At 46.9% G+C, this 26,378-nt stretch overlaps 2 protein-coding genes and 1 long non-coding RNA gene across 3 annotated transcripts in view; 1 reads left to right on the forward strand and 2 right to left on the reverse strand.

The window, feature by feature from the left end:
• Positions 1-9,505: 9,505 nt before the first annotated feature.
• Positions 9,506-20,194, forward strand: P2RX5 (purinergic receptor P2X 5). The gene is made up of 12 exons (XM_049782429.1): positions 9,506-9,643; positions 12,199-12,349; positions 13,091-13,162; positions 13,404-13,479; positions 13,561-13,657; positions 14,160-14,240; positions 14,508-14,646; positions 15,117-15,253; positions 15,656-15,749; positions 15,864-15,929; positions 18,661-18,743; positions 19,939-20,194. Exons 1-12 carry the CDS (start codon positions 9,510-9,512, stop codon positions 20,186-20,188), a joined length of 1,380 nt encoding a protein of 459 aa, XP_049638386.1. The 5' UTR covers positions 9,506-9,509; the 3' UTR covers positions 20,189-20,194.
• Positions 20,195-20,913: 719 nt separating this feature from the next.
• The window catches only part of LOC126021757 (uncharacterized), a 94,664-nt gene continuing 89,199 nt past the window's right edge, over positions 20,914-26,378 (reverse strand). The window contains exon 2 of the long non-coding RNA XR_007500237.1: positions 20,914-21,019. This is a non-coding gene — a long non-coding RNA (uncharacterized LOC126021757). The remainder of the gene's footprint in view (positions 21,020-26,378) is intronic.
• Positions 25,773-26,334, reverse strand: EMC6 (ER membrane protein complex subunit 6). Its single transcript, XM_049782646.1, has 2 exons — positions 26,306-26,334; positions 25,773-26,146 (listed from the first exon to the last, which is right to left on the reverse strand). The coding sequence occupies exon 2, from the start codon at positions 26,117-26,119 to the stop codon at positions 25,787-25,789; it is 333 nt and encodes a 110-aa protein (XP_049638603.1). The 5' UTR covers positions 26,120-26,146; positions 26,306-26,334; the 3' UTR covers positions 25,773-25,786.

The following is a 26,378-nucleotide window of genomic DNA, read 5'->3' on the forward strand; positions in this document are numbered from 1 at the left end:
CAAAAGCACTCTAGGTTTATTGATGGAGAGAGATTGACACTGGTGATGGGAATGGCCTTGACTCGCTGTATAACTGAAATTCAACTATGAAGGACTTTGTAAATCACAATGATTTCAATAAAATAAAATTTTAAAAAAAGTGTCTTTGGGGCCGGGCGGTGGCGCTAAAGGTAAGGTGCCTGCCTTGCCTGCGCTAGCCTTGGACGGACCGCGGTTCGATCCCCCGGTGTCCCATATGGTCCCCCAAGCCAGGGGCGACTTCTGAGCTCATAGCCAGGAGTAACCCCTGAGCGTTACCGGGTGTGGCCCAAAAACCAAAAAAAAAAAAAAAAAAAAAAAAAAAGTGTCTTTATACTCATCATCCTTTTTTTTTTTTTTTTTTTTTTTTTTTGGGCCACACCCGGCGATGCTCAGGGGTTACTCCTGGCTGTCTGCTCAGAAATAGCTCCTGGCAGGCACGGGGGACCATATGGGACACCGGGATTTGAACCAACCACCTTTGGTCCTGGATCGGTTGCTTGCAAGGCAAACGCCGCTGTGCTATCTCTCCGGGCCCATACTCAACATCCTTTAAACATTATAAACAAATATCATAGACTCGGATTTTTTCTCCCAAGAGGAGGTCATACAACATTTCCCTACTATCTTTGCCTAGTTGCTGTTTTCCTTGGGGTTTTGTTTGTTTGTTTTTTGTTTTTAGGTCACACCTGGGGCAGTGCTCAGGGGTTATTCCTGGCTGTTTTCAAAAATCGCTCCTGGCAGGATCAGGGGACTATATGGGATGCCAGGATTTGAACCACTATTTGTACTGAATCTGCTTCGTGCAAGGCAAATGCCCTACCACTCTGCTATCTTCTCCAGCCCCTTCCTTGGTATTTCCATTGGCACCTGCTAAAATGACCTGTGAAGCAGGGACAGTGTGTCCAAAATGATACCTACTCTGACACTTTCAGCATTCTAACATTATTTCAAATCAAGGCACACACACACACACACACACACACACACATACACACACACACACACAAAACAAGCCCAAGAACAAATGTAAAAAAAATAGAAAAATAAGATTACCAGGAAGGCGAGGATACTGGGGCTTTGTTCTATGGTTTTGTTTCTGTGAATATGTGTGTATTTTTTCTGTGTATGGCATATATATATATATACATATATATATATATATGTGTGTGTGTGTGTGTGTGTGTGTGTGTATGTGTGTGTGTGTATACCATGTGGGACTGCTCAGGTCCTGTGTTGGTTGTGGCCTCCAGTACCACACCTGGCAGTAGGCTTCCTTAACTCTTTCACTCTTGGCCCTGAAGCTCTAGTCCACTCTTGGCCCTGGGAATCTGCTTTCTTTGGCAAGCACTGTGATTTTTGACACAGAGCACATATATATAACCTGTGAGATACAGGTTAAAATTTTAGGCTTTGCTCTTATGATTCTACTTGTCAGTGAGCAGCTTTCACATGTCTTAGAGTAGAAATGACTCATTGTAGCAAGAGACAAATGCAGGTTATTGCTTTGATAGATTATTCCTGCGGAAATCACAAATGCACACACACACAAAACGACTTAGTCACTCAACTCAAGACTCTTCAAACTTGCAAGTTAGTGGGCAGAGAAAGGCAGGAAGAGTCTTTTTTCCCTTCTCCTGGATGACCACCTGAAAACACTCTATCACCAAGCATAGTAAAGCTCTTTTCTGCTCTGCCATAAAGCCCTGCAGCACATTGTCCCCAGTAATGATCCCTAAAAGGTAGACACATAGATCCCATCCTGCTGATATTTAAAGAGGGATCTGGGAGGCTTCCATGAAGGATATCTGTAAGCTAACCCTCTGAGCATGGAGGACTGAACAGAGACTGGACTGGACAAAGACAAAGAGTTTGGAAAATGATGAGTGTGATAAAGCTTTTGTGCCCAAGTGACAGGAACTGAGTGTGCCTGAATGGATGTGGAAGGCCTGACAGGCCAGTGGTGACTAATTGTTCAAAAGGAAGAGCTGAGCACCTGGAGCAACAGGAAGCCATAACCATTTGTGGTATCTATAATTTGGGAATATGTGCCTAATATACAGCTACTGGGCATCAATCGTAGGCATCCCATATGATCCCCTAAGCACTGCCAGGTGTAGTTCCTAAGTGCACAGCCAGGATTAAGCCCTGAGTACTGCAGAGTGCAGCACCAAAACAAAACAAAAATAGAAAAAGCTTTATTTCTATGCTGACTTAGTGAAATAACAATGCTGCCTTGCTACTTAAATATAGATTAATGGAATGTGTTTTTGTAGTCCAACTGCCAAAACCACAACAAAAATAATCAATGTTATCTTAATACAAGGTTAACAAATTTTAAAATAACAGCAAAGTTGTTCTGTGGCATGTGGGAAGTCCTTTTTTTAGGCTTGTCTTTAGTCTCAAGTTCCTTGAGTTATTCTAGAAGACCTCCTATAACTTTCTGCCCCAGGACAGATAGATTCAATTCTCCAACCTCTAGGCTTGCATGAGCCCTTTCCTTTGGGGTACAAAAGAAAACCTTGTTCACTCAATGTAAGAGCATTTGAACCTCTAGGTATCACATTATTTTACAGATTTGTGTTTTATTTTGTTAGTTCTTATTTTTGTTTTGGGACCACACCTGGCAGTGCACATTGGTAATTCCTGACTCAGCACTCTTCACTCAAACATCACTTCTGGCAGGCTCTGGGGACCATATAGGATGCTGGAGATTGAACCTGGTTCAGCTGCCTGAAAGGCAAATGACTCTATCCTCAGTGCTATCACTCTAGCCTTTGTGCTTTCATTTGGTCTTGCCTCCTTTGATTTTTGTAGAGAATCTTCTTTGACTGTTACTCTCTTAGGTTAGGGAAAGACTTTAGTAGGAGGGAAATCCCTCACTAAGATTGGAGGGACGAAGAAAATACTGCGTCTTCAGAGGCTGCAAGATGACTAAGTGCTGCCTTCACGTCCTCAGACTGTTTTTTGCTGACCTTCTCTCTGGCAGCCATCCACCTGCATCTCCAGCCACTGCTTTTTTCTGCAAATATTTCCCTCCCTTGAGAATGGAAAAAATTTTGGGAAGGATGAGCTCTCTTGTAATTTTCCTGCTTTTTAAAAACATTTTTTATTTTGGGGGTGTTATACCAACAGTGTTCAGAGTTTACTCCTGGCTCTGCACTCAATGATCATTTTTGGCAGGTTCAAGGGACCATATGTGGTACCAGGGACTGAACCTAGTGCAAGGCAAGTACATCACCCACTGTACTAAGTCCAATTCTCCTTTTTAAGAAGAGACTCCCCTTTGCCTGGGGATATGGTTCAGCTGTAGAACATTTGCCTGTGGGAGGGAGGGAGGGAGGGAGAAAGGAAGAAAGGAAGGAAAGAAGGAAGGAAGGAAGGGAGGGAGGGAGGGAGGGAGGGAGGGAGGGAGGGAGGAAGGAAGGAAGAGGAGAAGAAGGAAGGGAGGGAGGGAGGGAAAGAAGGGAGGAAGGGAGGAAGGAAGAGAGGGAGGTTGGGGGGTTGGGCGGTGGCGCTAGAGGTAAGGTGCCTGCCTTGCCTGCGCTAACCTTGGACAGACCGCGGTTCAATCCCCCGGCGTCCCATATGGTCCCCCAAGCCAGGAGCAACTTCTGAGCGCATAGCCAGGAGTAACCCCTGAGCGTTACCGGGTGTGGCCCAAAAACAAAAACAAAAAAAAAAAAGAGAGAGGGAGGTTGGGAGGGAGGGAGGGAGGTTGGGAGGGAGGGAGGGAGGTTGGGAGGGAGGTTGGGAGGGAGGGAGGGAGGTTGGGAGGGAGGGAGGGAGGGAGGTTGGGAGGGAGGGAGGGAGGTTGGGAGGGAGGGAGGGAGGTTGGGAGGGAGGGAGGGAGGGAGGGAAGAAAGGCAGCATGCTGGTGGGTATGGTCTTGGAACAATATATGCATGATAAGTGTAATTAAAAGTATTGTAAATTATGGTACCTCAATAAAATTGTTTTTTTTTTTGTTTTGTTTTTTGGGGCCACACCCAGCGGTGCTCAGGGGTTACTCCTGGCTGTCTGCTCAGAAATAACTCCTGGCAGGCACGGGGGACCATGTGGGACACCGGGATTCGAACCAACCACCTTTGGTCCTGGATCGGCTGCTTGCAAGGCAAACACCACTGTGCTATCTCTCCGGGCCCAAAATTGATTTTTTTAAAGGGAAGGTATGAAGGGGGGTTGAAGAGAGGCAGAAAAAGAAAGGTTTACCTCATTCTACCACAGTTCATATTGAAAAAAGAAAGGCACAGAGCAAATGATGGAATCCAAGGTAAAAGTATCTGTTTCCCCTGAATATTTCTTCTATTTCTCTACATTTCTTTGTAGAGAGGGGAGAGGACTTTTTATCTCAACTCCTGAACCTCAGAGATCCTTTTTTTTTTTTTTTTATTAAGACTGTCCAAGGACTGGAGCAGTTTAAGATGGTTCCAAGAGATGATGGGTGTGCATGTAAAAGCATGCTGAGAATAGACAGAAAATGGTGACAAGTATATAGGAGCAAGTGAGATAATGTAAAAAGGAGAAGGTCCTTTATGAATTCCTATTATAATATGCCACCATATCACTGAAGTTCCCTTAAACCACCCCACTATATGGTCTTGGAGCCAGGTAAGAATATTAATTTGTGGGACTGGAGGCAGTACAGAAGGTAAGACATTTGCCTTGTAAATGTTCATCTGGGGATCGGAGAGATAGCACAGTGGCATTTGCCTTGCAAGCAGCCGATCCAGGACCAAAGGTGGTTGGTTCGAATCCCGGTGCCCCATATGGTCCCCGGTGCCTGCCAGGAGCTATTTCTGAGCAGATAGCCAGGAGTAACCCCTGAGCACTGCCGGGTGTGGCCCAAAAACCAAAAACCAAAAAAAAAAAGTTCATCCGAGGTGTGATCTCCAGCACTCCATATAGTCCCTTGAACTATTACCAGGAGTGATCCCTGAGCCCAAAGTCAGAAATAAGATCGGAGTACAATCCAGTATGATTCTTTGAAGAATAAAATGGAATATTTGAGGTTTGGAAGGGAGCATACCAATGGCAAAGATAATAGAGCCTGAGGACTGGTTGATCAAACTGCGCTTATTGAGGTGCGGGTGGTGATGTTAGGGGAGTGGGTAGGTTGAGAAGATGGATGTTGAAATATTGTATGCCTCCACACTATCATTAAAAGTCTTATAAGTCATGGCACTTAAAATAACTTTTTAAACCACAAACTAAAACTAAACAAACACAAAGAACCTGTATCATCTAGGCAATATGGCATATTTGGTGCTTGTAGCCTGATGAAATGGGACAAACCACTGGCTGATGATCAGCAGCCTAGACTTCTGACTGGTAGTCAAATAGCAATTTCATTGTGTGGCTGCAGGTTTTTATCCTCCATTGGCCATGGCCTACATGACCAGGCCCACATAGTTAGGGATGTCAAAGTTATTCAAAGAGGGAGTTAAACATGAGGTAAGGGGGCCAGAGAGATAGCACAGCGGTAGGGCATTTACCTTGCATGAGGCCAATCCAGGACAGACCTGGTTCAATTTCTGGCATCCCATATGGTCCCCAAACTTGCCAGGAGCGATTTATGAGCACAGAGCTAGGAGTAATCCCTGAGCTTCGCCAGGTATGGTCCCAAAACCTACCTATCAATCAGTCAACTGTTTTTTTTTTTCTTTTTTTTTTGGGGGGGGGCACACCTGTTTGATGCTCAGGGGTTACTCCTGGCTAAGCACTCAGAAATTGCCCCTGGCTTGGGGGGACCATATGGGACGCCGGGGGATCGAACCGAGGTCCTTCCTTGGCTAGCACTTGCAAGGCAGACACCTTACCTGTAGCGCCACCTCATGGGCCCCTGGTCAACTGTTTTTGTTTTTTTGTTTTGTTTTGTTTTGTTTTGGGGCCATACCCATTGACGCTCAGGGGTTACTCCTGGCTATGCGCTCAGAAATGGCTCCTGGCTTGGGGGACATATGGGATGCAGGGGAATCGAACCACGGTCCGTCCTAGGCTAGCGCTTGCAAGGCAGACGCCTTACCTGTGATTCCTGAGCACAGAGCCAGGAGTACCTCTTGAGTAGATGAAAGTCTACAAAGATCTATGCTGCCCAAAAGAATGGTTTCTATACAGAGTTTTAGATCCCATTCTGGTCTTAGTAATGACACTACATGGCTGAGTCCTAGAGCTCTGGCTCCTCAATCAACTGTTTTAAAAAGAAACATGAGGTAAGACAGAAGTAAATCATGAAAGATTTTCAAGGTGAAAGCTGGTACCTTGCAGTGTAAAGTGACTGTGAAAGAATAAAGAAATTTCGCCGGAGAGATAGCATGGGAGTAAGGCATTTGCCTTCCCTGCAGAAGGTCAGTGGTTTGAATCCCGGCATCCCATATGGTCCCCTGTGCCTGCCAGGGATGATTTCTGAGCATAGAGCCAGGAATAACCCCTGAGCGCTGCCGGGTGTGACCCCCCCCCCCAAATTTTAAAGGCTTAATTCTATGGAAGTTTGTCACTAGCGTGTTGCTCTGAAATATAAAACATAGATAGTTGACATAAGGAATAGTTTTCATTATTTTTTAAAAATAAAAATAAACAGTTGAAATAAAAAGGGTTATGGGTGGCAGAGTGATAACACAGTGAGCAGGACATCTGCCTTGCATGCAGCAGACCTGGGTTTGATCCCCAGCATCCCATATGACCCCCCAAGCCTGCCAGGAGCAATTTTTGAATGCAGAGCCAGGAGTAACCCTTGAGCACCACTTAGTGTGGTCCAGATTATAATAAATAAATAAGTACAAAAATAAAAATAAACAGGGGCATGAGAGATAGCATGGAGGTAGGGTGTTTGCCTTGCATGCAGAAGGACAGTGGCTCTAATCCCGGCATCCCAAATGGTCCCCCAAGCCTACCAGGAGCAATTTCTGAGCCTAGAGCTGGGAGTAACCCTGAACTGCCTGGTGTGACCCAAAAACCATAATAATAATAATAATAATAATAATAGTAATAATAATAATAATAAAATAAACAATTGAAATAAAAAGGACTAATGGGGGACAGTGTGATAGCAGTGGATAGGGTGCTTGCCTTGCACAGGGCCTACCCATGTTCTATCCCTGGAATCTCACATGGCCCCCCTGAGACCACCAAGAGGAGTGATTCCTGAGCACAGAGCCAGGAGTACCCCCTGAGTAGATGAAAGTCTTCAAAGATCTTTGCCTCCCAAATGAATGGTTTCTATACAGAATTTTAGATTCCATTCTGGTCTTAGTAATGACAGTACATGGCTGAGTCATAGAGCCTGCATATTTTTTTCCTGGAGATCTGGAAATATTTGTTTTTTCTTTTTTTATGTCTCAAATAATCTTTATTTTATTTTTTATTGTGATGTGTGTGTTTTAATTTTATTTATTTATTTATTTTGGTTTTTGGGTCACCCCTGGCAATGCTCAGGGGTTATTCCTGGCTCCATGCTCAGAAATTGCTCCTGGCAAGCACGGGAGACCGTATGGGACGCCGGGATTTGAACCGATGACCTTCTGCATGAAAGGCAAACACCTTACCTCCATGCTATCTCTCCGGCCCCTTAATTTTATTTTTTATATCTTTATTTAAGCACTATGATTACAAACATGTTTGTAGTTGGGTTTCAGTCATAAAAAGAGCACCCCCTCACCAGTGCAACATTCCCACCACCAATGCTCCCCATCTTTTATTGAAACCATTGTGATCTACAAATTCCTTCATAATTGAATGCTTGCTTTTTTTTTTTTTTTTTTTTGGTTTTTGGTTTTTGGGCCACACCCGGCATTGCTCAGGGGTTACTCCTGAGCTCAGGGGTTACTCCTGGTTACTCTGAGCTTGTCTGCTCAGAAATAGCTCCTGGCAGGCACAGGGGACCATATGGGACACCGGGATTTGAACCAACCACCTTTGGTCCTGGATCGGCTGCTTGCAAGGCAAACACCCCTGTGCTCTCTCCGGGCCCTCATAATTGAATGCTTTTTAAAAAGTTTTTTTACGGGCCCGGAGAGATAGCACAGCGGCGTTTGCCTTGCAAGCAGCTGATCCAGGACCAAAGGTGGTTGGTTCGAATCCCGGTGTCCCATATGGTCCCCCGTGCCTGCCAGGAGCTATTTCTGAGCAGACAGCCAGGAGTAACCCCTGAGCACCGCCGGGTGTGGCCCAAAAACCAAAAAAAAAAAAAAAAAAAAAAGTTTTTTTACTTAAACACCATGCTTACATTTTTACAAGTGTTTACAAATTTTCATACAGGGGTTTCAGTCATAGAATGTACACCATTCTTCTGCATGCAAGGCAAACGCCCTACCTCCCATGCTATTTCTCGGGCCCCATTTCCTTAAAGATTCTTATGCATTCTGAAAACAGAGGACGACTGACTTGGGTCTTTTGTCCTCAGAGAGGATGAGCTGGTGAACTTTGGGGTCCCTTCCCCAAGTCAGATGGGAGTCCCACAAGCCCCCACACTGGAACTGTCTCTAGGACTGTCACACTGTAAAACTCATCGTGCACAAACCATCTATCCTCTCATGGCCTGTCCTATCAAAGGTCTCCTTTAGCCTGGCTAAGATCTCTCCCTTCCTTTCGGAGCATGCCAAACAGCTGGAGCACATCTTGTCTCTGGGCATGATTAGGATCCAGAACCCCACCCTACTCCAGATAACGGGCAGAATGATTCTTCAAGCTGGCTGAGTTGGGGATCTGACTGACAGCCAACTCTGCAGTGCGCGAGTGCAAATACAAATCTGCCTCAGTGCTGTTGGAACACTTAATGGTAACAGCCACTGGGAGCAATGTGGGGGACCGGAGTGGGAGTGGGGGAGGAAGTGAGGGGCTGGCAGAGAAAGCCTAGGTGTTAGCTTATGTGGTTTCCCTGGGCATAGGCTCAAAATAAACCTAGAACAGTGGAGAGGACCTATGGATGCTTTTCGTTTTCTACTTATTTATTTATTTAGTTATTTATTTTTGCAGGGGCACTCTTGGCAGTGGTCAGGACTTGCTCCTTGCTCTATGCTCAGAGTTCATTTATGGCAGGACTCGCAGGACTATAAGGGGTGCAAGGGATGGACCGCGTGTGCAAGACCAGCGCCCTACCCCCTGGGCAATTTCTCCAGCCCTCTAGGGATGCGTTTTCATTCCGCTTCTCCGCCACTAGCAACTAGAGGTGTCATCTCCCGGAACCCCGTGCGTTACAGAAATCTTCTATCACCGTCGTGATTTTCCGAGTTGCAGGCAAAGGGTGGGCGAGGGTGGCTTTCCAAGGAGCCGGTCCATCTGCGGGCTGGCTTTTCGGGGCCGTGATCCGCCCTGCGGAGGTGGCTCCACGCGCACTCCAGGCGCCCTGGTCCAAGGGGGGGAACGCAGCCCACGAGGGCGCGCAGACAGAGGTGGAGGCCAGCAGGGGCGCGCAGGACAGGCTTCCCGGGCGCACCAACCCGGCTCAGAGGCCCGCAAGGTCCGGGAAGGGGAGGGCCGGGGAGGGACGCAGCATGGGGCAGAGGGTCGCCAAACAGGCGTGGTCTCTGTTCGACTACACCACGGAGAAGTACGTAGTCACCAGGAACAGGAAGGTGGGCCTCATCTACCGGCTCCTGCAGCTCGGCGTCCTGCTCTATACCTTGGGGTGAGTGCTCCGGGCTGCGCCAGGCTGCACTAGGCTGGGGTGCAGGTGGCCCTGGGGTTGGGATGGAGATCCCAGTTGGGGAAGGCACGCCCGACTCCGCTCTTGCTGGGAAGGGTGGATGGGGACTCAGGGACAGACCCCTACACCCACCCATCCTCCTGGAGATAGGTAGGGGCTTGGGCATCTAACTTCCTTGGTCTAGCCGTCCTTCCTTTAGAAGCTCTCCGGGCAGCCCCTTCCTCCGGGTTGGAGTTCCCAAAGCAGAACTACGGAAAAGAAGCAAAATGGGTCCCGAGGCGGCCCTAGACTCTATCCTGGCGCTGGCTGGTCCATGCACCTAGCAAGTTATTTATGTTCACTGAGCTCAGTGCCAAGCTCCGGGCTGGGGCCGCTTGATAAGCCTGACACGTCCTAGAACAATCTCAGGCCAACTCATTCCCGCACCCCAGCCAGGAGCTTGGACTTGCCGAGAGAGATCCAGCTGGGGGTCCAGTCCAAGGACTCTTTGCCTGAAGCCCGCTTTCATCACTGGCCTCTTTGCCACACCATCTGCTAGGACTTGGGAGTGTTGTTCCCTGAGGGGGGCTTCTTTCGCTGGTCCCCTCTCACCTTCAGTAATACCTTTCTCCTGAGGGGTGTGAACTCCAGACCACCTCTTAGCCTCTGGCCCCCACCAGCTCTCCTGAATTCTTCTTCCCTCTCAGTTTCTGTGCCTTTTGAGGGTATCATGTGCATAATTTCTGAATCTGACTCAGTCATTTTTGGGATCTCAAGAGGCTTGGCATCATATAATGAATCTAAAATAAGAATGAGGGGCCGGAGAGATAGCTTGGAGATAAGGCGTTTGCCTTTCATGCAGAAGGACGGTGGTTCGAATTCCGGCATCCCATATGGTTCCCTGTGCCTGCCAGGGGCGATTTCTGAGCATAGAGCCAGGAGTAACCCCTGAGCGCTGCCCGGTGTAACCCAAAAACAAAAACAAAATAAAATAAAATAAGTATGAAGTACATAAGGGAATGAATAAATAATATCCTTTCCCTTGTTTCCAGTTGTTTCTGTACAGACTTGGATGGTGTGTCACTAACTGGCTGTTTGGTTCAAACCTCTCTGAGTTCTTTAGGACAGGCAGCCTTAAGGCTCAGGACTTGTCCCCAGAGACAAGGAGAGTGAGTGAACTACAGAACCATTCTGGTTCCGCGGAGGTGCAGGCTGTCCCACACAGTTCTTGCATGACACCTCAGTTTACTGGCCTCAGTTTCCCTAGGGGAGTTAAATTGGATCAACTCCAACATTAGCAGCATCACAAGTGATTGAGAGTCGTATTCATTGAGCTCTTCCTCAGTGTCAGGCACTCACTATGCTAAGAATTTCCACACACCATGCCATTAAAGATTTGGGGTTGGGGAGGGGATCAGGGGATGACTCAAAGGGCTAGAGCCTGAGTTCCATCTTTAAGCACTGTCAGGAATAGCCCTCAAGCACAGCTGGCTATGACTCAAAAACCAACAGAAAAAAATGTTCTTTTGACATAATTTGGACATATAAACTTAACGCCTCTTTCTTTTTTATGGAGGAAGGGAGTTTGAGTCACACCTGACTGTGCTCAAGGTTTACTCCTGACTCTGCTCTGGAAATGTCTCCTGGCAGTGCTCAGAGCAACATATGGATTTCTGGGGATTGAATTGAATTTGGTTGCATGCAAGGCAAAAGCCTTTTCTGTTGTACTATCACTCTGGGTCTAGTGCCATTTTATTTCTAAATACTTCAGTGTGTTTCTCTTACAAACATAGACATATCTCAAAGAGTCCAGGTATAAGTATGAAAGTTAGGAGACTGATAAAGAAACAATATTATCTAGACTATATAAACCTTTGGTAAATTGTACCAATAATTACCACATAGAATAAAAAATCTGAAATCCTACCTTGCATATAATTGTAGGTTTTATTAATTTCTTTCAATCTAGACATGCTGTTTTTTTGGAGGGGGTTTGGACTCAGGATTTACTCCTGGATCTGTGCTTAGGAATTACTCCTGGCATGCTTGGTGGACCATATGGGATGCCTCAGGATTCAATGTAGTTTAATGCATGGCAAGTAACTTATCCTATACTGATCTCTAGGCTCTTGGACCTTTTATTTAAATTAAATTACTGTGAAATATAGAGTGAAAAAGTAGTTGATGGTTGAGTTTTATATATGTTCCAACACCCATCAATATTCACCATCAATATTTATTTCCCACCACCAATGTCTCCAGTTTGACTCTTACTGTTCCCCAATCCTGCCTGTATGGCAGGCTCTTCTCTCTCTCCCTCTCTCTCCTTTTTTTCTTTTTAGTCATCGTGGTTTGCAATATTATTACTGAAATGGCTTTATGCCCATGTGCGCTAACCTAGAATGGACCAAGGTTTGATCCCCCAGTGTCCCATATGGTCCCCCAAGCCAGGGACGGTTTCTGAGTGCATAGACAGGAGTAACCCCTGAGCGTCACCAAGTGGCCTGATAAAACGTTCGTGAGGTACTCAGCAATGATCCTGATATCCTTCCCTACAGTTGGGTCCTCCTGGTGAAGAAGGGTTACCAGGAAACCGACACCTACCTGCAGAGCAGCGTCATCACCAAAGTCAAGGGTGTGGTTTTCACCAACACATCAGAGCTTGGGGCTCGGCTCTGGGATATTGTGGACTTCGTCATCCCACCTCAGGTCTCAGCCACACCCAGCATGGGGATCCAGGGTCTCAAGGACTAGGGGACGAGAGGGTACACACAGGAAGAAACTTTTGCATTCATGTTTCCCTTGGCTAGACCAGCTGTCAGGACTCCACAACAAACCCTTGTCCTTCCTGATGGTGCCTTGTGCTTCCACTCACTCAGTTCCCTGTGTGTAGTCCAGTGGTGCCAAGAATCTGCTGGGTAGTAAGGTTCGGGGGTCTGACATAGAGCATCCCTCCCAAATACTAGTCCCTAGGGCTGTTCACAGTCATTTCCCTTTCTCCCAGATCTGAGTCAGGGCCTGGGCTTAAGGTTAGAGTAGGGTCTGGGGACTAGAACTATAGTACAATGGATAGGGGATTTGCCTTGTATGCTGCTGACTTGTGTGCAATCTATGGCACCCATATGGTTTCCTGAGTCTTCAGGAGTGGTCCCTTAGCACAGAGCCCTCAGCATTGCTAGATATGGCCCAATTTAAACACACACACACACACACACACACAGTAGGGATTATGAAGTTAGGGTCCTTTGGGGTTCTGGACCTAGCCATTTGCTCCAAAACTCTAAAGTTAGTGGCAGATGAATGGCATCCATTAACCTTGGGCCCCATGTCCAAACACCTTGTAGTTTTATCCCTTTCCTAGTCTAGCCATGGGACAGAATAGCCATGGGACAGAGGGTTCCTAAGATAGTGGGAGGAGGTGCTTCACTCCATCTTTGTATGGTTATTTAGGGAGAGAACATGTTCTTCATCACCACCAATCTCATCGTGACCCCTGGCCAGCGGCAAGAAACTTGTGCTGAGGTTTGGTTTAGTGTGGAGAGCTGAGGGGAGAGGGAGGTGGCAGGAGTGGCTGGGCCTGATGGCTCCATGGAGTGGGGTTCTTGTCCTCCAAAGACATAGGGGATGTGCCAAGTGTTTGCACTGCACAGTTTGCAGGAAAAACCAATGCTCAAATGGTGCATGGCCCCATCCTGGGTAGGACTGGCTCTGAGCTAGAGTCACACAATGACCTCTTTTTTACCCTTCTGTCCTTTCTTGACAGAGTTCAAGCATTGAGGAAGCTATGTGTAATGAAGACAGTGACTGCCCTCCTGGGGAGCCTGTTCTGACTGGTCATGGTGAGGCCCTCAGTGGTCCAAGTGTGGGAGTTGGGCCTTAGAGTGGGGCATTCCTGGCATGGCCACTGTTCTGCCCCACAGGAGTAAGGACTGGCCGCTGTCTGCACACAAAGAACATGACTGAAGGCACTTGTGAGATCTTCGGCTGGTGCCCACTGGAGTCAGAGTGTGTACCAGAGTAAGTGGCTGTGACTCTGGGCCCTCAGGAGGTTGGATTCGATCCTTGGCATCCCATATGGTCCCCTGAGCAAAAGCAGGAGTGATTTTTTTTTTTTTTTGGTTTTTGGGCCACACCCGGCGGTGCTCAGGGGTTACTCCTGGCTGTCTGCTCAGAAATAGCTCCTGGCAGGCATGGGGGACCATATGGGACACCGGGATTCGAACCAACCACCTTTGGTCCTGGATCGGCTGCTTGCAAGGCAAACGCCGCTGTGCTATCTCTCCTGGCCCAGGAGTCATTTCTGAATGCAGAGTTAGAAGTAACCCCTGAGCATTGCTGAGTGTAGCCTCAAAACAAACAAAAAAGAGGTACCCAATCCTGGACCTATGTCCAGACCCTGGTTCTGAGGCCACTCCAATAGGAACAAATGAGTGGAGTGGCCTTGGCAGAGACTTGTGAGGAGGGAGAGTGCAAGGGGCCATGAAGAGAGAGGAGACACTTGTCCTGGTTTGATTTTCAGGGAGCCACTCCTGAGCAATGCTGAAAACGCCACCATTTACATAAAGAACTACATTCATTTTCCCAAATTCAACTTTTCCAAGTATGTGAGGTTTGGCTACTAGGGGCCAGGACTGGGATGGGGGTTGTTGGCTGGCCCCCAAGGCTGTGCATGAGAGTCCCCAAACATGTACTGGGGAGTATAATGCATGTGACATCTGTGTGAGGCACCACTGAGGGAAGAAGCAGGGCACAGTCAGGAGTCAGCCTTGGCTGGGTGAGGGCCAGTGAGTATGGGAAGAAGCCCAGTATCAGGGCAAGAACAGCATGTCCTCCTTTCATTTCACTGGATGTGATGGCCTTTACTCAGGAGCAATGTGTTGAATACCCAGGACACACGATACTTGAGGACCTGTCACTTTACTCCCGAGAACCCCTACTGTCCCATCTTCCGGCTGGGGTCTCTGGTCAGCTGGACAGGGAACAACTTCAATGAGTTAGCAGTGAAGGTAGGTGGTGTGAAGGGTTCTGGGCTGGGTCTATAGTGAAGCAGTGTAGGAGACCCATGATGTGGGCTGGCCCTGCCTCCACTACTCTTTCCAGAATGATCTGTGGCCTCAACTACCTGATGAGAAATGCGGTCGATACAGCTGTCTTGTTCTTAGTTCTTGGGGCTATTCAGCATCCCCAGATCCTGGTTGCTGTGGAAGGCAACTGTATACCATGGCAGGTGCTTCATTGGTGGCCCCGTGTTACCGGAGCACAAAGGCAGGACAAACTTGGGCTGGGTGGGAATTATTGGAGTTGTACTTTTTATTGTCTCTCAGAGTTGGGGCTAGTATCCTGGGCCTTCCACTGTCCTCTCAGAACCCCAGTCCAGCTGGGGGACCCTTGCACCAGCATTGGTCTTGTAGAGTGTGATAAAAGGACCATCTCAAGAAAAATTCTGTGTACTGATTCTTGTCTTTTTCCTATCCAGGGTGGTGTGATAGGAATTGAGATTCAGTGGGACTGTGACCTTGATAAGGGACCTTCTAAATGCAACCCTCACTATTATTTTAGCCGCCTGGATAAGGCTATTCCAGAAACCACTGTCTCCACTGGATATAGCTTCAGGTAATTGGGGCTAAGTCTAATGCACTGTGACTCCAGTTTGGTTTTGTACCCTTGTCTGGATACTAGCACTATGGTATGAGTGGGAGGTGCAGAGAAATAAGGTTGAGGAGAGGTGAGTGGACAGTGGGAGGGCCTTTGGACACTCTGGCTTTATTGCAGGATGCTCCTTTTGTGAGCTCAGGCCGGCCCAGTATGTGGTAGCAAAGTCCTTCCCTCTTGGGAAGTGTCTAGTGAGGATTTCAAGGATCTGGATAAATCTTTAGTTTGAATATAAGCAAAATACTGAAAGTACTAGGGCTGCTGAATCTTGGGTGTGGGGGTGCCTATAAATCAAGGAGTCAGGTCTGCAGCTAACCAGAAGGCCCAGGCAGCCAAGGTCTCTTCAGAGCCGTGTCTCCTCAGGTACGCCAGGTACTACCGTGATGAAGCTGGGGTGGAGTTCCGTACCCTGATGAAAGCCTATGGAATTCGTTTTCATGTGGTTGTGAGTGGCAAGGTGTGAGGGGCCTTTTCTTCCTCAGGCTGGGCAGGCTGGGGTCAGTGTGGGATTCTAGGAGAGATCTGGGAATGCAGCCTTTTCCACCTCATTTACCTTGTCTCTGTACTCTAGGCAGGGAAGTTCAACATTGTTCCCACAGTCATCAGCGTGGGCTCTGGACTGGCCATCTTGGGTGCTGTAAGTATGGTAGCATACTACCCTCTTCTGTTTCTCCTGATCCTGCAACAGCATAGTAGGGCAGAGGAAAAGGTACAAAAGATGTGTCCCTGGTTTTAGAGAGCAGAGCTGCTGAGATGAACAGAGATATGGCTGAATATGGCCCTCCAGACTCCCACAAGATCGTGGTCTCAGGGAAACAGTGATTTAACTAGCAGTTTCTCTTTCCAGAAGCATTTTCTTTTTTTTTGGGGGGGGGGCCCACACCCGTTTGACGCTCAGGGGTTACTCCTGGCTATGCACTCAGAAATCGCCCCTGGTTTGGGGGGGACGATATGGGACACCGGGGGATTGAACCGAGGTCCTTCCTTGGCTGGCGCTTGCAAGGCAGACACTTTACCTCTAGCGCCACCTTCCCGGCCCCTCCAGAGGCATTTTCTTGGCGCTCTACAAAAGTGTCCTGAGGGTTTCAAAGGAGAGGGAATGGTGTTTGGAGAGAGCAGATTCCTCCAACCTTTTCCATACTCTGTTTTCTGGGAGTATTTTTTTTTTCTGGGAGTATTTTTGAAGGTAGAAAAACATTAGAGGGACCTGCTCCTGGCAACCCCCATGCCAGGGTTTCTGGCAGCCTCTTCCCTCATCCCAGGGCCCTGGACCAGCCATAGTGAAAAGTTCTGGTAGGCTTAGGATAAACTTTTGAGGCCCAGCAAACTGTTAGTAGGAGGTCATGCTTCTAAAAGGTGGCCAATGAAAGTGTGCTCCCTAATGATCCCTCCAACTTCAAACAATCATTGTCAGGTTACCCTTTAGTTAGCATAGGCACCTTTCCCAAAGGGAGTGGCTTTACCATCTTTTTTTTTTTTTTTTTTTTGATGAGGGTGAGTTATTCCTGGTGGTACTGGAACTGAACCTGGAAATCGTGAACACAGATCATGTGCTACAACCCTTTGAACCATCTCCTTGACCTGAGCAAAAGGCTTCTCGTTTGTTTGGTTTGGTTTTGGGGTCACACCCAGTGATGCTCAAGTGTCACTCTTGGCGCTATGCTCAGGAATTAGTCCTGGTGGTGCTGGGAGGTGGGGGGAATCATATGGAATGCCATATGAATACCAGGGAACTTAGGTCAGTCAAGAGCAAAGCAAGTGCCTTATCTGCTGTACTATCTCTCCAATTTCTGGAATCATCACTTTTTCATGTGAGTGAATTTGAAAAATAAGGGCAACTGGGCGCTATGCCTGTGAGAATAAGAGTCATGGGATAAAATGGTGATAAAAGAGATTGGATGGGTGGCTGGAAAGTGTTTACTTTGGAGTTAAAATTGATGAGAATTTTGAAATCAAGAAGACAAGGGGGGCCGGAGAGATAGCATGGAGGTAAAGCATTTGCCTTGCATGCAGGACAGTGGTTCGAATCCCGGCATCCCATATGATCCCCCGTGCCTGCCAGGGGCAATTTCTGAGCATAGAGCCAGAAGTAACCCCGAGCACTGCCAGGTGTAACCCAAAATCCAAAACAAAAAAAAAGACAAGAGAGGTATGGAGTAGTCAGAAGCCCCAGGTTGACCCATCAACACCCTCTTAGGGTGTGACCTCACCCACTCCAGAGACGTGGAGTGGAAACCTGCCTACTTTCCTGATGTGGGTGATGTCGTCCTCTGGTGGCGGAGACCTGCATTTACACAAGGCATGCCAGAGGCCAGTGAGTTTATTTATTTAAACAAGATATAATCTATTGATTGATTGGTTTTTGGGCCACACTTGGCGGCACTCAGGAGTTACTCCTGGCTCTATGCTCAGAAATCGTTCCTGGTGGGCTCAAAGTATGCCAAAAATCAAACCAGGTCCTCCCAGGTCAATTGCGTACAAGGCAAATGCCTTACTGCTGTGCTTGGCCACAGCCTCTGTAATATATCCTTGTTTAAATCCACTTTAATGCCTCTCACCCTCACTCAAGGGATCTTCCTAAATTTTTTTTTTTTGGTATCTTGCCCCATTGTGAGGCTCTTCACCTCCCCTTAAAGTTACAGGCTGGTACCCATTTGCTTCCCTCCAACTGTCCAATTTTCCTCCACAGACCACATGGAATTTCCCAGGCACAGTATGCCTGTGGTGACTTTCTTGTTCTGTTTTTCTTTTTTTTTTTTTTTTTTCTCTTCAAGCTTTAGGATGGCCTTGTCAGCCATCTGTGGTCTCACAGGTACACTATACAATCACAATATAATACAATATCACTCCCCCACCTAATGACACCTGCGGAGGCCTCCAGAAACAAGAAAACAAGCAGGAATAATTCTGAAAAATCACAGAGTACCTAATACCCAAGGACTTTTATTTTCAGCCATGAGAATATTATTATTGTGTAAACTCCTTTTAGCCTTCAGCACTCAGCCTGGGTGTTCCTCCTGAGGACTCAGACCAAGTCTATATCTCCACTGTTCTCCCTATCACAGGGTATGCAGCACTGTCATCATTTACATGTTTATCTTCAGATAATAGTCTCAATCCCCAGAAAGCCAAGTGCAGCCTCTATTGAAGAGGGGATTCAATGGTTTAGGGCAGTGTGAGTACTTACCTGATGGAGCTAGTGGGCTCCAGACAAACTGCTGTGACCAGTTTTATGATCTCAGACAAAATTATTTTCCATCTGGGACAATGAGCTGAGGACAATGTAGAGGATCATACAGGAACTAATAATACCAGATGTTCAGGTATTCCTGGAAGACTCATATTCTGAGACCTCAATTCTTTTGCAGGCGTCTTTCTTCTGTGACCTGATACTCATGTACTTAATCAAGAGAGGCCACTTTTATCGTGACCAGAAGTACGAGAAAATAAGGTTAGTTATGCTTTTTCCTCAGCAGCCTAAAGGGCCCTGTGGACATTCCCTTCCCCTTCTCTCCCTAATGTTAACCAGTCTCTTTCTGGCTTAGAACCTTTACCCTGATATTGGTGCTTGAGGTGTGGACACTGGGCTGAACTTGACAGGGCTGGAAAAGATGGAATGTTCAAAGTACAAATTCTATAGAACTGATTCTGCCTCAAATCATCAGAAGCAGCAGTAGAAGCCAAGGCAATCCGGCCCCAATCTGTCTATTTTTGTGTGACTTTGGACTAGTTTTCTGGTCTTCCTTTGTAAAATGACAGTTCCTTATAATGTTTTCCAGCATTTATTTTAGGATCCTTTGAGAGTGTGTGTGTGTGTGTGTGTGTGTATATGTGTGTGTATGTGTAAATCACACCCAACAACGCTCAGGAATTACTCCTGGAGATGCTTGGGGGACCACATGGGATGCCTGGGATTGAAACTGGGTTGAGAGAATGCAAGACAAGTGCCTTACTCGCTGTACTCTCTCCAAGTTGCATGTTTTGGGATTCTTGAACTTGGAGGTTCTGGTGGAGGGCTGGAGTTGAGAAGTGAAGGAAAAAAGGAAGTGGCTTTGGGCTACAGATATGGCTCAAAACATTTGTTTTACATATTAGTCTTGAGTTCAGTTCTCAATACCACGAGGAACAAGCCAAACCAACTAACCAAACAACAAAGAACAGACTTGTTTTTATTATGATAGAAAATTTCCAGGCTCTTCTAGGCTGTGTGTGTGTGTGTGTGTGTGTGTGTGTGTGTGTGTGTGTGTGTGTGTGTGTGTGTGTGAGAGAGAGAGAGAGAGAGAGAGAGAGAGAGAGAGAGAGAGAGAGAGAGAGAGAGAGAGAGAGAGAACAGATAACAGTATGAATGGTAAACTCTGATTTCTGTGGGGTGGACAGCAGAAAAGGACAAGTCTTTGGAGGCTTTCTAGAGAAGTTAGGACCAAGATGGAGAATTACTATGGTGTGTTCTAGGGTGCTTCCCCAAGTCCAGGAAATCTAGGACAGTGGGTCAGTCTGAATCATCTCTGATTCGTGCACTGAGCCCTAGCCCTAACCTGACTACTGGAGAACTGAGCTGCTAATGATAGAGAAGTACCATCTGTAAGGTCTACCATTCCAATTCTGTGGGAGGCAGTCCAAGGCTAACAGAGTGGTGTCCTGCCCAGGTTGCAAGATAAAAAGTCCATGAAGGGGAGAGAAGCTGTCAAGTCCGCAGAGCAGCCCGGGATACAGAACCAACATGATGGAGAGAAGAAGCTACTAGGCCTGTCAAGTAAAGGGCAGCTGGACAGCAGTCCTGAGCATGATGAACTTCACAATCAGCCTGCAACTTTGGATGTTAGCTCCAGTGTGATACAGCCACAAGACAGTCTGTCAGTGTTCCTGGACCACACAGAATCTTCCACAACACTCTGAGGGGAATAGATAGATACTGGTGTGTTTTTATACCTCCATAATAACCATTCACTCCCTAATACTCCAGTGATCACAAAGCAGTCTACTTGCTATGCTATCCCAGATCAAGACAACATCAATAGCAAAACTTACTCCTTTTCTCCTTTGCCTATAACCTCTAAATCCAATCTTCAGTTCTAATGAAATGATATCTGGGTAAATTACTGTGGTATTTTACTTTCTTACTAAAGCAACCTTTGACTATTTTCTTCTTCTGGTGTTTGGCAACACCCAGTGGTGCTCAGGGATTAGTGGTAGGCTTAGTGGTACTCAGCGTTTACTCCTGACTGTGCTCAGGGATCCCTTCTGGTGGGGTTCCATTAAATTTAACAGATTTATCAATCTAATTGATTTCTTTGGGGGGGGCACACCCTGTGACACTCAGGAGTTACTCCTGGCTATGCCTCAGAAATCAGTCCTGACTTGGGGGATCATATGGGATGCTGGGGTATCGAACCACAGTCTGTCCTATGTCAGACAAGTGCAAGGCAAACGCCTTACCGCTGCGCCACAGCTTCAGCCCCAATCTAATTTTTTTAAAAGTTCAATAAAGGCTTGCAAGTAGTCTCTCTACATATCAGAACCATGCTCAGGAAACTCAACGAACACAACTTTTGGATAGTACTACACAGTCCCAAGTTTCCTTGCTTTTTTTTTTTTTTTTTTTTTTTTTTTTTGTGGTTTTTGGGTCACACCCGGCAGTGCTCAGGGGTTTTTCCTGGCTCCATGCTCAGAAATTGCTCCTGGCATGCACAGGGGACCATATGGGACGCCGGGATTCGAACCGATGACCTTCTGCATGAAAGGTAAATGCCTTACCTCCATGCTATCTCTCCGGCCCGTTTCCTTGCTTTCTTATTTTTTTGTGGGTGTAGGAGAGAGGAGTTGGGCCACACCAACCAGGCAGTGCTCGGTATCAATTCCTTGTTGCATGCTCAGTGATCCCTGGTGTTGTTGCTTGAGAAACTATTATGTGTTGCTGAATATTGAACTAGGTTGTTGGCTTGCAGGTGCCTTATCTGCTGTTCAATCTCTTTGGCCATTTCCTGGCTTTTATAAATCCCCCTGAAACTCCCCGCTCCCTTTTTTTGAGTGATAGGTTCATTAATCTTATAGAAAACTGGCTGAGAGGCTGGAGTGGTGGCGCAAGCATTGGGTATTTGCCTTGCATGCGCTAATCTAGGATGGACCACAGTTCAATCCCCTGGCATCCCATATGGTCCCCCAAGGCAGGAGCAATTTCTGAACACATAGCCAGGAGTAACCCCTGAGAGTCACCGGGTGTGGTCCAAAAAAAAAAAAAAAAGCTGGCTGAATGAGAAATGGGTCTTATCTCGTATAAAAGTGGGAAGGGGCACTTTTTTTGGGTCATAGTCAGGGTTACTCCTAACTCTGTACTCAGAATTTTTCCTGGGATGCTTGGGGGACCATGTGGGATACTGGGGATAAAGCAGGTTGGCTGCGTGCAAGGCTAGCACTTACCTACTGTACTATCTGACTCTGGCCCTTTCTCTTGGGATGTTGGTTGCCTCATCAGGAAGATGAGCATGTCAGCTTCTTGAGCTCTTCTGTACTTATATTCTTAGATTACATGCATTATCTCTTAGTTTAGGTCAGCCGAGGTTCTAAGCATAATCATTTTCTACTTTACATTTTCCTCATGAGTGAGTTATTCTGTGCCTTCGAAGTAGCAGGATGCTGGTCAATGGAAGATTTGCAAATTGGTTATCATCAACAATGACCAATCATAGCTGCCTTTTTGAGACTGCTTTCCACCTCTTAACCCATCATTTTCTCAGGGGCTGGCTGCTTCACAGAGAGAACACTGTGACTTCTTTCACTGCTCTGGAAAACTCCCAAGTTATCCCTTTGGAATGACATTTTGGCTGTTTGGAAAGCCCCCAGTGGTTCTAACCAGCCCCCCCCTTCAAGTATTATTCAACAATTTTCCTCAGAATATTATACAATGATCAAGATATACATTTTGTTAAGTGACCATGACTTTTTCATGAAGCAGTAGGGAGTTTACTGGAATGGTTGCTAGTAGACATAAGAACTTTCCTGCTGAAAAACGCAAATCTAGCCAGTCATTTTTCTTAGCCCAGTACACTGAATAGGGGAGGATTAAAGGGAATATGGCCAAAAGATGTCTTGGATCTTCCCAATACATGTATTATATAACCTTTTGTTCTGTATTTTTTTGGAGGGGGTTTCACTTGCTCTGTGCTTGGGAGTCACTCTTAGTAGTACCAGGGATCCAAAGCATGCATTCAGTCTGCTGAGTGAATTCTCTGACCTTTTTGTTTGGTTATAAAATAAAATTTGTTAACTTCAAAGGTGTCTCAACTTTCCCCTCACTTTATCTTCATGATCACCACTTTTTGTGTGTGTTTCTTTTGTTTTTGGGTCACACCCCATGATGCTCAGGGGTTACTCCTGGCTATGCACTCAGAAATCGATCCTGGCTTGGAATAATATGGGACACTGAGGATCGAACCCAGGTCTATCCTGGGTCAGCCTCGTGCAAGGCAAACACCCTACTGCTCTGCTATCACTCCGGCCACATGGTCACCATTTTAATGATTATATATATATATATATATATATATATATATATATATATATAAAATATATATATGAAACAAATATTTTGGTGGTGCTGGGAATTGAACTGAGGGCCTTAAACATACAAAGCCAAGTGCTCTACTGTTGAGCTAAATCCCTGGCCCTCAGTCCTGAATTGTTTTGGGGCTACATTTGGCTGTGCTCAGAGCTTACTTTTGACATTGCCTTCAGGCATCACTCCAGATTGGTTTGGAGGACCATATGTGTAAGGCAAACACATTATTACCTACTGTAAATAATATCTCTCCAGTTCCCCACTGAGTGAATTTTATTTTTTTTTGGTTTTTGGGTCACACCTTGCAGTGCTCAGGAGTTACTCCTGGCTCTATGCTCAGAAATAGCTCCTGGCAGGCACAGGGGACCATATGGGACACCGGGATTCAAACCAACCACCTTAGGTCCTGGATCGGCTGCTTGCAAGGCAAACGCTGCTGTGCTATCTCTCTGGGCCTGACATTTCTTTTTCTTTTTTTTTTTTTTTTTGTGGTTTTTGGGTCACACCCGGCAGTGCTCAGGGGTTATTCCTGGCTCCAGGCTCAGAAATTGCTCCTGGCAAGCACGGGGGACCATATGGGGCGCTGGGATTCTAACCGATGACCTCCTGCATGAAAGGCAAACGCCTTACCTCCATGCTATCTCTCAGGCCCCGACATTTCTATTTTTTTTTTTTGGTTTTTGGGTCACACCTGGCGGTGCTCAGGGGTTACTCCTGGCTGCTCAGAAATAGCTCCTGGCAGGCACGGGGGACCATATGGGACACCGGGATTCGAACCAACCACCTTTGGTCCTGGATCGGCTGCTTGCAAGGCAAATGCCGCTGTGCTATCTCTCCGGGCCCTGACATTTCTATTTTTAACAAGAGCATCCACGTCCTTTACTAATCCTGATAGCCCAATCAATCTGGTTGTTTTTCTTTTCTTATTTTTTTATTTTGGTTTTTGGGTCACACCCTACAGCACTCACGGGTGACTCCTGGCTCTAAGCTTAGAAATTGCTCCTGGCAGCCTCAGGGGACCATATGAGATGCCAGGATTTGAACCACTGTCCTTCTGCATGCAAGGCAAACGCCTTATCTCCATGCTATCTCTCCGGCCCCCGATTTCCCCCAGATGCTCTTCAGAGCAAGGCCAAACTTACATCTGAGGCACATTACTACTTTAGGATAATCTCATGGATCTTAATGTTCCAGAAATGAATCAAGCTTTTCCTGTCAGAGGCTCTCACATAGGAGTCTTCTTGCAAGTGACCCCTTTCCCTACAACAGCCTTTGAGTCTCATGCATTATTCTGCTTTTCTTTTCCCCCACCTTCAAGCCTGACCTAGATTTGGGATTCTTCTATATATTTTCCTCACAACAGTCACCATAATTTATTTTATAAAATTACATAATTCTATATTCTTTCCAGTTAGACTGCAAATTCTACAAGCAACACGTTTATTATAGTAACTCCAAATCAATTTTTATTTCTCAAATGCTGGTCAAGCTAACCCTCAGGAGATGAGATCAAGATTAGCTTATCAACAGGGGCATTTACTCTCTATACATGCTTCAATCTTTTCTGATATTTTAAAGATCATAAAAAAACTAGTAGAGTTTATTAGATTACATGTTTACAATACCATTAACATTTAGGCTTTTTTTTTGGGGGTCACACTTAGCAGCACTCAGAGGTTACTCCTGGTTTTGTGCTCAGAAATTGCTCCTGGCAAGCAAAGGGAACCGTATGGGATGCCGGGATTCGAACCACCATCTATCCTGGATCTGCTGCATGCAAGGCAAACAACCTACATTTATAGTTTTGATATAGTTACCACACCTCCTGCTCACCAAAGTTCCTACAACATCCCTGTTACTTCTAGTCCACCTCTTCATTTCACAATCGCCCATTCTCCAGGGAGCCCTGCTTGCTCAGTAATCTAAATATTTAAATCCAGGGCCAAGTGTTTGCTATCATTTAATATTTTCTACTCCCTTGTTTTATTATATACCCGGATAAGTGAGATAGTTTGACATGTTTTCCCTCATTTTCTTTTTTTCGTTTGTTTTGGGGTCACACCCGGCACACTCAGGGGTTACTTCTGGCTCTGTGCTTAGAAGTTATTCCAGGTAGGCTCAGGGACCATATGGGATGCCTGGGATTGAAACCAGATCCGCCTTGAGCAAGGTAAAAACCTTACCCCCAGTTCTATCGCTCTGACCTCTCCTTCTGATTTATTTTACTCAACATACCTTCTAGCTTCCTCCAAGTTTCCAGAAACTGGAAGATCTACTCTTTTATTAAAGTTGTACTGTGGTACTGTGTTTCATTGTACATGTGTGATCCACCCATCTGTTGTATAGCCATTTGGGTATCCTGATTGCACTAAGCGCTGCCATGAACTCCTGGGTTGGATATAGCTTTCTGAAGCAATTTTTTTGTACACATGCCCCAAACTTAGCATCCTACGGGCTTCATCTTTAGTAGAACTTGTTTTTTTGACGGAAGACAGCAGTAACTAGTGATTAAAGTCATGGTTGGCAGGAGAGAAGACAAGGGGCTATGGAAGGCCACTGGCAGCCAAGAATCCTAACTCCTGATAGGAAAGGAAATACCAGGCAGGTATACAAGACAATACACACGGTCACACCATGTTGTGTTGCCTCAGGAACCCTTCCCAGATGGTCTCCGTGTAAATCTCAGGAGAAACTACTCCGATGCCCAGTCCTAGCTCTTCAGGAGTAAAAAAAAAAAAACCTGGCGATTCTGCCCTCAGGTCCACGGAGGGGTGGGAGGGTGGTTAACGCGTTAAGTAGGAAAATACAAAAACCATGCAGAGTGCCTGACGCTTCCTTTAATCTCAAGATCATCACAGCCTCGTCGTCTCGGGACAGAAATTCCCACTTGACAGGACTTGCAAGCGTCAAGCAACCATGGCCCCGGCTTCGGGCTCCGTTCAGTAGACGTGCACCATGCCGTAGAGGAAGGTCCAGAAGAGGACGTAGGTGAAGAGGCCGCCCACGAGCCCGCCGGTGAAGAGCGGCCGGCGGGACTTGAAGTACTTGTTCCAGCGCCTCCCCGCCTTGAGGATGAGCAGCAGCGAGAGCAGGACGGACGCGAGCAGGTAGAAGATGAAGCCGTACAGGCCCGTGAGGCCCAGGATGCCGGCCGTGGCGCCCGACAGCGCCGACACGGAGGTGCGGCAGTAGTCCAGGACTGCGGCGTTGCCCCGCACGGCCGGCTCGCTGATGAACGGGGGCCCTTCGCGCTTCGCCGCCACCGCGGCCATGGCGCATGCGCGGGCCTGCTCGCGGGGCTGCGGAGGAAACCGAATGACCGCTCGCGCCGGGGACACGACGGGCCAATGGCTTCACGCCGTCCCTCCTCCTCCTCCTCCCCCCCCCGCGGGGGCTGCCCAGACCTCGCGAGGCCACGCACGGGTCTCGGACTTTTCAGAGACCTGGAACCCGGTTACCTGGAACCCGGCGGAGGCCGAGCACTCACTCACTCACCCACTCACTCGGCGTCTCCTCTCTTCACGCAGCTAA

This window comes from Suncus etruscus, chromosome 1 (assembly GCF_024139225.1).
Source record: "Suncus etruscus isolate mSunEtr1 chromosome 1, mSunEtr1.pri.cur, whole genome shotgun sequence".
Classification (NCBI taxonomy): Eukaryota; Metazoa; Chordata; class Mammalia; order Eulipotyphla; family Soricidae; genus Suncus; species Suncus etruscus.